General features: G+C 38.0%; 1 protein-coding gene across 3 annotated transcripts in view; it reads left to right on the forward strand.

Moving 5' to 3' along the window:
* The window catches only part of Tia1 (TIA1 cytotoxic granule associated RNA binding protein), a 27,579-nt gene that overhangs the window by 9,059 nt on the left and 9,609 nt on the right, over positions 1-8,911 (forward strand). For 2 of the 3 annotated variants that reach the window (XM_021191815.1, XM_021191821.1), the window contains exons 2-6: positions 332-428; positions 3,073-3,171; positions 4,123-4,177; positions 4,346-4,378; positions 5,566-5,653. In XM_021191815.1, coding sequence (XP_021047474.1) covers positions 332-428; positions 3,073-3,171; positions 4,123-4,177; positions 4,346-4,378; positions 5,566-5,653 — 372 coding nt within the window. The remainder of the gene's footprint in view (positions 1-331; positions 429-3,072; positions 3,172-4,122; positions 4,178-4,345; positions 4,379-5,565; positions 5,654-8,911) is intronic. The other variant, XM_021191817.2, reaches the window with a different exon arrangement.

Below are 8,911 nucleotides of genomic sequence, written 5' to 3' on the forward strand. Positions count from 1 at the left end.
GGTTTCTCTGTATAGCCCTGGCTGTTCTGGAACTCACTTTGTAGACCAGGCTGGCCTCGAACTCAGAAATCCGCCTGCCTCTGCCTCCCAAGTGTTGGGATTAAAGGCATGCACCACCACACCTAGCCAAAATTTATTTTTCAACAAGCAAAAATCAACAAAAGAGTTTTCACTCCTGGGACAGGAGCTCACTCTGTAACCCTAAGTGGGTTAGAATTCAGCATGTGGACTAGACTGGCCTTGAACCCATGCAGGTTGGGATTACAGGTGTGAGGCACCATGCTTAGCCATGAATAAATCTAAAATGGTAAATTGTTTCCCTCTGTTCCAGATACGTCGGTAACCTTTCTCGAGATGTGACAGAAGCTCTCATCCTCCAGCTCTTTAGCCAGATTGGACCTTGTAAAAACTGCAAAATGATTATGGATGTAAGGGTATTTCACTCAGTCATTGTTCTTCCTTGCTTCCTTAACATTACTAATGAAAGCTGTCATTACTGTAGAACTTCTTCATTGCTGTCTAGATTCATAGGGATCTTAGTGAATTTGTAATTAACTTGTTTAGTAGGCAACCAAGTTTCTTTTGCTAAGTGAATGGTGTGTGTGTCTGCATGCACTCTTCTAGGTTCTATTGAGGCATCAGACTTGTTTTACGTGTAGTGTTAATTGGCTGAATGACCTATAAGTTCAGTTATTAGATTGGGGATTGGGATAGACTTATAATGAAAAAATATAAAATGAAATACATTTTTAGTTTCATTTTTAAAGGTTTTCTCTTTTTTTTTATAAAAGATTTATTTATTTATTATATTTAAGTACACTGTAGCTGTCTTCAGACACTCCAGAAGAGGATGGCAGGTCTCCTACAGATGGTTGTGAGCCACCATGTGGTTGTTGGGATTTGAACTCCGGACCTTCAGAATAGCAGTTGGGTGCTCTTACCTACCTGCTGGTGCCATCTCACCAGCCCTAAAGGTTTTCTTGAATGCCTATCAGACTTTAATGTGTAGAAAACTTATTCACGGGGGGCTGGTGAAATGGCTCAGCGGGTAAGAGCACCTGACTGCTCTTCCGAAGGTCCTGAGTTCAAATCCCAGCAACCACATGGTGACTCACAACCATCTGTAACGAGATCTGACTCCCTCTTCTGGAGTGTCTGAAGATAGCTACAGTGTACTTACATATAATAAACAAACAAACAAATAAATCTTTTAAAAAAAAGAAAAGAAAACTTATTCATTTGGTTGGTATTAACTACAAATAATAACGAGTTTTTAAAACAAAGTTAATTGTACATGTGAGCAGGTGAATGGATATGTATGTGGAAGCCAGACGTCAACACTGGTGGTTCCTTGTGTATACATGGTAGACAGGGTCTTACACTGTAATCCAAGATGACTTGGAACTTGCTGTGTAAGCTGTAGTCTTCCTGACTTAGCTTCAGGTGCTGATATGCCACCACAGCCTGGAAATTATCTGTTTGTTTATTTATTTGTTTTTTGAGGCATGGTCTATGTAATTAATTCAGACTGCCCTGAAACTTGAAATGTTCTGCCTTTTGAGTGAAAGAATGATGGATGTGCTATCGCCCCACAGAATCACATTTATTTTAGAATACAAGAGTATTTACTGAATTTTATGCTTATCTGTGTTCTGAATTTTGAATTAGTTTCCTTTAATAATTTTTTAAAAGTCTTAGAACAAATTACATGCATTGTAAAGTCATTTATTATTCTGTACTTTTAAGTCCAGATTATTAGATGTATTTTCTGCTTTAATTTATCATAAAATATCTTGAAGCCAGGTGTCATAGTACGCGCCTGTAATCTCAGTAAACAGGGAACAGAGGATCACTGCAGGTGAGGGGCCATGCCAACTACCATAGTAAGTTCTAGACTGCCCAAGGCTCAATAGAAAAACTGTCAATAAATACATAAACAACATTTTGCTTTAAGTTAAAGGTTTCCTCAGTGGTAGAGTGCTTCCTTAGCATGCACAAGGCCCTGAATTTTGGGCTCCAACAATAGGGGGTAAAAAATCCAGGTTTTGTTTATTGTATCCCAGTCACCAACAGAAAAGGTTTTTGTTGTGTTGTTGTTGTTGTTGTTGTTGTTGTTGTTGTCTTTTGAGAGAGTCTTACTAAGTATCCAGACTGGCTTTAGACTTAACCAAGATGTCAGCATCCCTGACTCTGGGATTACAGATAGAGATTTTTTTTTCCCTCAGATTTAAATCTTTTATTTCGTATGAGTGTTTTCATACCTCATGTGCAAGGAAGTGAGAATATGGTGTTAGATTCCTTACATTGGAGTTTATGGATGTTTCTGAGCCACTGTATAAGTGCAGGGGAACAAACATGGGTCCTCTGCCAGAGCAACAAGTACTCTTAACCTCTGAGCTAACTCTGTAGCTTCCAAGGGAAGAAAATTTAAAATTCTTCTCAATAAGCAAAGACTTTGTACCAGAAGTTCATATTCTAAAACATATTGTTAATATTATCAGAACCTGTTAGTGTCCAGAGCCCAGTTTAGTCTGGAAAAGATTAGTTAAGATTTTCTATTCTTCCACAAAGTAGAAGCAGTAAGATGTCTTAAGTTTGTAGTAATAAAAAGTAATATACAGGGTGGGAGTGCACCTTATGGAAGAGCAGTGATACAGTGGCTCCAAGGCTCTGAGTCTGACATAGCACTGCAAGAGCAAACAAAAAGGGAGCTGTGAAATAATCATACTTGGTATTTCCTTGGTTTTAGTTTTTAGTTTTTGGTTTGTTTGTTTTTTGAGACAGAGTTTCTCTGTGTAGCCTTGGCTGTCCTGGAACTCACTATGTAGACCAGACTGGCCTCAAACTCAAAGATCTGCCTGCCTCCAGAGTGCTGGGATTAAAGACCTGTGCTACCATCACCTGGTTCTGGTATTTTTCTTTTTTTTTTTTTTTTATCTGAAAATGTACTTATGGAATGAGCAAGTCATTCTCCATGCCTTGCTAACAGTAGAAGTTTAGGCAAAGGGGAAATTTTTATTTTAAATGGGAGAGTAAAGCCCAAAACTGACTTGTGAATTTCTTGTTCAATAGACAGCAGGAAATGACCCATACTGTTTTGTGGAGTTCCATGAGCACCGTCATGCAGCTGCAGCCCTGGCTGCCATGAATGGGCGGAAGATAATGGGTAAGGTAAGCTGTCAGAGTTAGAGACGGTGACTTGCGCTGGAGAACAGTTTTCTTCCACATCTTCCTACTTCTGCCTCCCAGGTGGAACTACTAGTGTATGCCACCACACCGAACCTTATGCTGTGTGTGGGGTGGAACTAGGGCTTCAAACAGCACTCTACAACAAAGCTTACATACCCAGGTCTTGGAATAGAAAGTTTTAAATTGGATTTTACCGTGTTTCTGTTTTAGAACCATTATATTTCCTTTGTGGCAAAGGGTCACATTTGTATTTGTATTAAAAAGGTAAACTTGGGCTGGAGAGATGGCTTGGCATTAAGAACATTGGCTATTCCAGAGGCCCTGGGTTTGAGCCTTGCCACCTGCATGGTAGCTCACAATTATCTATAACACCGGTCATAGGGGATGTAATGTTTTCTTCTTGCCTTTGAGGAAACTACACACACATGATACACAGATGTACATGTAGGCAAAACACCCATACATAAATAATTAAAAATTTAAATTAAAAAGAGGAGCTCAGCATCGTGGCACATACATTGTTTTTGATTCTTTGTAAATTTCATATCATGTGCCCTAACCCTACTCACCACGCTATCCCTCCACACACCCTCTACCCTTGGAACCTTACCCCCCAAAGAACACAAAACATCAAAACAAAACAAAACCATTAAAAGGAAAAAAAATCTCGCTATGGAATCTATGGTATGTCACACAGTGTCATGGAAGCTGTGGTATGTCACACAGTACATCCTTTTGCCCACACAGCTTTACTTGCAAATGTTCAAAACAGAAAGATCTGTATTTACCAGTTATAATTTGTCACACTAGGCCAAAAGAAGAATGTTGAAACTGTGATGAGCACAGGTGTTCCCTTTACTGTCTCTCTCTGCTGTGTCACAGGAAAGCGTGATTTTGAGCTTTATCTTTATGGAATATATACATGTTTTTTAGGAAGTGAAAGTGAATTGGGCAACAACCCCTAGCAGTCAAAAGAAGGATACAAGCAGTAAGTACATTTGACGCCCCGTGGGCGTTTGTTGTCTTATACCCCATAGTTCTGTTGTAAAGCATACAACACCATACATGTTTGCAGTAATACTTTGATCGTTATCCTGATATAATTGAATGTGTTTGTGTTAATAAATTTAAGAACAAATCTAATCTTTGTCATCAGGTAGTACCGTTGTCAGCACACAGCGTTCACAAGGTAATTGTATCTTCTTAAACATAAAAATGGACTCTATTGAAAGGGTATTCACTAACCACCTCAAGTTTTTAAATTTGATATTGGTTGGGGGGTGTGGGGCGGAAATATATAGTATTTTTATTTGTTTCTGGCAATACTTTTTCCTTCTTCCCATTGTTGACCAAGTGTGGCTTGCCCACGACTTTGTTGCTAGTTCAAGTTCTCTGTCCCCCTTGGTAGCAGCTGATGCCTTAGAAATACTTTCACCACCTAAAGGGCAAGATCCCCTACTTCCCTGAGGTCACCTGGGCTACATACCCAGATCTTCCAGTGCTCAAGTTGCTCCTGAAACAGTGTTTCCGGAAGAGCAACCCAGGGTGTTGCTTAAGGCCTGCAAGTAGGGGTAACTTCTCTTTCCAAATCTACTTTGTCAAAGTTGATGTCTGTGTTCCTTGTAAAGTGTTCCTCAGCAGGTTGGCTTTCCAAAGCTTCATGTATGGGATGGTTATTTTTCTCCAATGCTTTTTTAATGGTGCCGATATAAAGTGAAGGGATTACTGTTTTCCTTCTGTTGCCTTCAGTCTTAGTTCACTTGCACATGGATTCACATAAACTGAATGGTGTAATGTCTGGGCAACCAAAACTGTTGGCTTTTGAGAAAACTGTCAAATACTTTAACATCAAACTGTTGCAATGCAAGGTATTTCTTTGATTGTTCTTCACAAAATAATGGCTAAACCAAGTATTTCATGTAGCTAGCTTCAGTAAGTTGCCTTAAATAAGGCAAATCTAGCCTTCATAACTCTCAGTACAACTAGTTAATTGTAATTTATAAAGCCTAGATGTAGTAATAAAATGAGTAACATTAAATAGTTACTGTTAGAATAACTAAGTCTTGCTTTTTTTTTTCTCAGAACTGAAAGTTTTTATGTTACTAGTTTATTCCTAGACCCTTATAATTATTGTAATGTCTGTAAATAGACAGTTACTGCCAGCTTCTGGTAGCTATCGGTCCTTTAGAAGACTACTGTGTTGTTAACTTTGATTTATTATGTTTAAGATTGATAGGGTTTTATAGCGAGGATAGTATTTTATTTATACCTAATTATGTAGTCTGTGCATTATTTTAAGAGTACTTTATTGGGTCAGTTGTCGTATTTACATTCTGAAGTGGTGTTTTTCTTTTCACGCCCTCCTTCCTTTGTAAGATCATTTCCATGTGTTTGTTGGTGACCTCAGTCCAGAAATCACAACTGAAGACATCAAAGCAGCTTTTGCACCATTTGGAAGAATTTCGTAAGTAACAAAAGATAAATATAACACTTAATTAGCAGTGATTTTTTTTGTTTATGTAATAATAACTATAACTTTGTTATGACTGTGAACCTTAATTTTAACACTTTAAGTATAGTATATTCCATTGTTTAGAGATCATCCAAGAGTCTGAAAACAAGTGCAGTCCCACTAATGAGTAAAGGTCTTCAGGAACCCTAGACCTTGCTCAGTCAGAACACTTCCTCAGACTGCTGTCATACACATTTCAACCTCCTGGAGGTGCTGTGCTGTGATTGAAGGACTTATTCAGGCACTTGTATGATTCCATGCATTTTAGTTAATTTAACAACACAAATCCTGAACAGTTTAGATTGAAAGAGCAGATGTTAAATATTCCTTCTTTGGCATTTAACCCCTCTTCCCTTTTAAAAACATAACAGTAGTGTTTTGTACTATATTATGAAATACTCTCTCCATTAAATTTGATAGTAACCATGCACTTTAGGCCCTTTGTCAGTATTTATTCAGGGTAGCAGTTATCGTAGGAGAACTTTATCACAGTAAGAATAACAAGCCATTTCAGTACTGACTCAGGATCAGTTGCTGAGTGTAGGGAAAGTATTGAAGGGTTTCTAATTCCTTTGTTAGTGTGTCACTAGAACAAAAATAAAAAGAAATTCTATCTATAGCTGGTTTGAACAAAGCAGCAGGTAAAGGTGAGGAGATTGAAAAGTAGATACTCAGAGCGGTGTGGTGAGTTTTCACTTGAGAGGTGCAGTTGGCTGGTGGGAAAGTCACCTTGAGGGTAGGACAGCTTACAAATGGACTCTTCTGTTACATGACTTTTTTTTTTTTTTTGCGAGAACTGGCTAAGAAAATAGTGAGGCTTTAATTGCTTGATTTTTTTTTATATCCCGTGTTAGGGTCTCACTAGTGGTTGGTTTCTTTCAAGTATCTAGACTAGGCAGGTCTGACTAACTGCCTCTCAAGCTGTGAGTGCTCCACTCTGCAGAATCTTGTGTGTTTTCAGTTTGGTGTAGAGAATCTTGTCAGTTTCCCCCTGTCTTCAGTCACAGAAAGACAGAAGTTCTGATCTGTGTGCTGCTTTCTGTGGGAGTCATTTTAGAAAGAAGTAAGCAGGCACTTCCAAGGCACTGGGAGAACACAACTTCTTCTAGTATTGTGAACAAATAAAGTAGCTATTTTGGTGGATTTTTAACTTTTATTGAACTAACCTTTTCTAATAGATTTTTAGATTAAGATTTAGATAAAGATTGTTTAATAATTATTGAAGGGCTAATAGAATGGTTCAGCAGATAAAGGTGTTGCTATCAAATCTGATGATCGGAGTTCAGTCCCCAGACTACATGTGGTAGGAGAGAACTAACTCCTAAAAATTGTCCTCTGGGGCTGGAGAGATGACTCAGCAGTTAAGAGCTCTGATTGCTCTTCCAAAGGTCCTGAGTTCAAATCCCAGCAACCACATGGTGCCTCACAACCATCTGTAATGGGATCTGACGCCCTCTGCTGGTGTGCTTGAAAACAGCTACAGTGTACTCATATACATAAAATAAAAAATCTTAAAAAAAAAGGAAAAAGGGGGCTGGTGAGATGGCTCAGCGGGTAAGAGCACCGACTGCTCTTCCAAAGGTGCAGAGTTCAAATCCCAGCAACCACATGGTGGCTCACAACCATCCTTAACAAGATCTGACTNCCTCTTCTGGAGTGTCTGAAGANAGCTACAGTGTACTTACATATAATAAATAAATAAATAAATAAATAGAAAAAAAAATTGTTCTCTGACCTACACACACACACACACACACACACACACATACACACACACATACATACACACACTAAATGTTTTACAAAGAAAAAAAAAAGCCAGAGGTGGTGGCACACATCTTTAATCTCATCACTTAGGAGGCAGAGGCAGGTGGATCTCTTGAGTTTGAGACCAGCCTGGTATACAGAATGAGTTCCAGGGTAGCCAGGGCTTCACAGAATAAATTCTGTCTCAATAAAATAAAATAAAAATAAAGGATATAATTCCTTAGCAAATACTTTTAGAAAGAGCCTCCATCAGTAAGATTAGAACAAAAGAGCTTCAGAAAGTTCACAGGGGCAGTGGCTCAAACCTTTAAACCCAGCATGTAAAAGAAATAGGTAAAATTAAATGACATTCAGACTTAGTAGTTTCATGTCTTTTAGTTATAAACTAGTCTTCTTGTTAATATAACTACATCATATTTTAGTCTAGTTTTTTAACATGTTTGTGTATGTGTTTTTATATATGTGCGAGTGTATGTGTACTCCTCTTAGACAAGAGATTGATATCAAATATCTTCATCCATTACTTTCCACCTAATACACTAAGGCAGAGTTTCTCACTAGAACCTAGAGCTTACCAATTCTGCTAGTCTAGCCAGCTTACCCTGAGTATCCCCTGCCTCTGCTCCCCAGGCATCCTTACTGTCCTGGCATTTATGTGGGTGCTGGAGATCTGAACTCGGGTCCTTTCGCTTTGCATGATAGCATGCTCTCTGCTGAGCCATGTCCCTAGCCCCAGCATTTGGGTTTTCTTATGGGTTCACAATTGTTAGTGTTTTCATTCTTTTCTTGATAAAGCCTTTTCAATGAGTTAATATGTGTTTGAATGCTAGCTTATATTGGTAGTTAGCTTTCCTAAATGTAAAAGAACTATTTGGCAATTGGTAATGCATAACATGTTTGTATTTTTGTTTGTGGGGTTGTTTCTTGTCTTAAGGAGACAGGCTTATAGTAGTGTTGAAAGGTTTCTACAGTAGATGTCTCTATAGGTGGTTTACACCATGCTTAATTTATAGAAGGTGTGGGATAAATAGAGATCTATTTAATATTTAATATGAAAATAAAAATATTTCCCTAATTGATATAGCTTAAACCCTTTCTGTTTCTTGAGTTTAGGGTCATATAGCAAATTTTGATACAGGAATAAATCAACTACCAAATTAAATGCATGTGTGCCATGTAGGTAATAGTTACTGAGAATCAGTCATCAGAATCTTTTTTATTACACTTAATAAATCACTTCTAAACTGATCTAAAATATGCTGTGTGTACTTACAATTACCTTGCATGGCTTTCTGACTTGGGTTCTTGTTGTAAACATGCCTGTTTTGTTCATGTGTTTTGAGAGAACAAGCATTGTGACATATAGTAGGCTGACTTAAAATAGATTGCCTGTGAAACACAGTTTGAGTCCAGTTTTTTTTTTTTTTTTTTTTTTTTTTTTTT

This window comes from Mus pahari, chromosome 2 (genome assembly GCF_900095145.1).
Source record: "Mus pahari chromosome 2, PAHARI_EIJ_v1.1, whole genome shotgun sequence".
Lineage (NCBI taxonomy): Eukaryota > Metazoa > Chordata > Mammalia > Rodentia > Muridae > Mus > Mus pahari.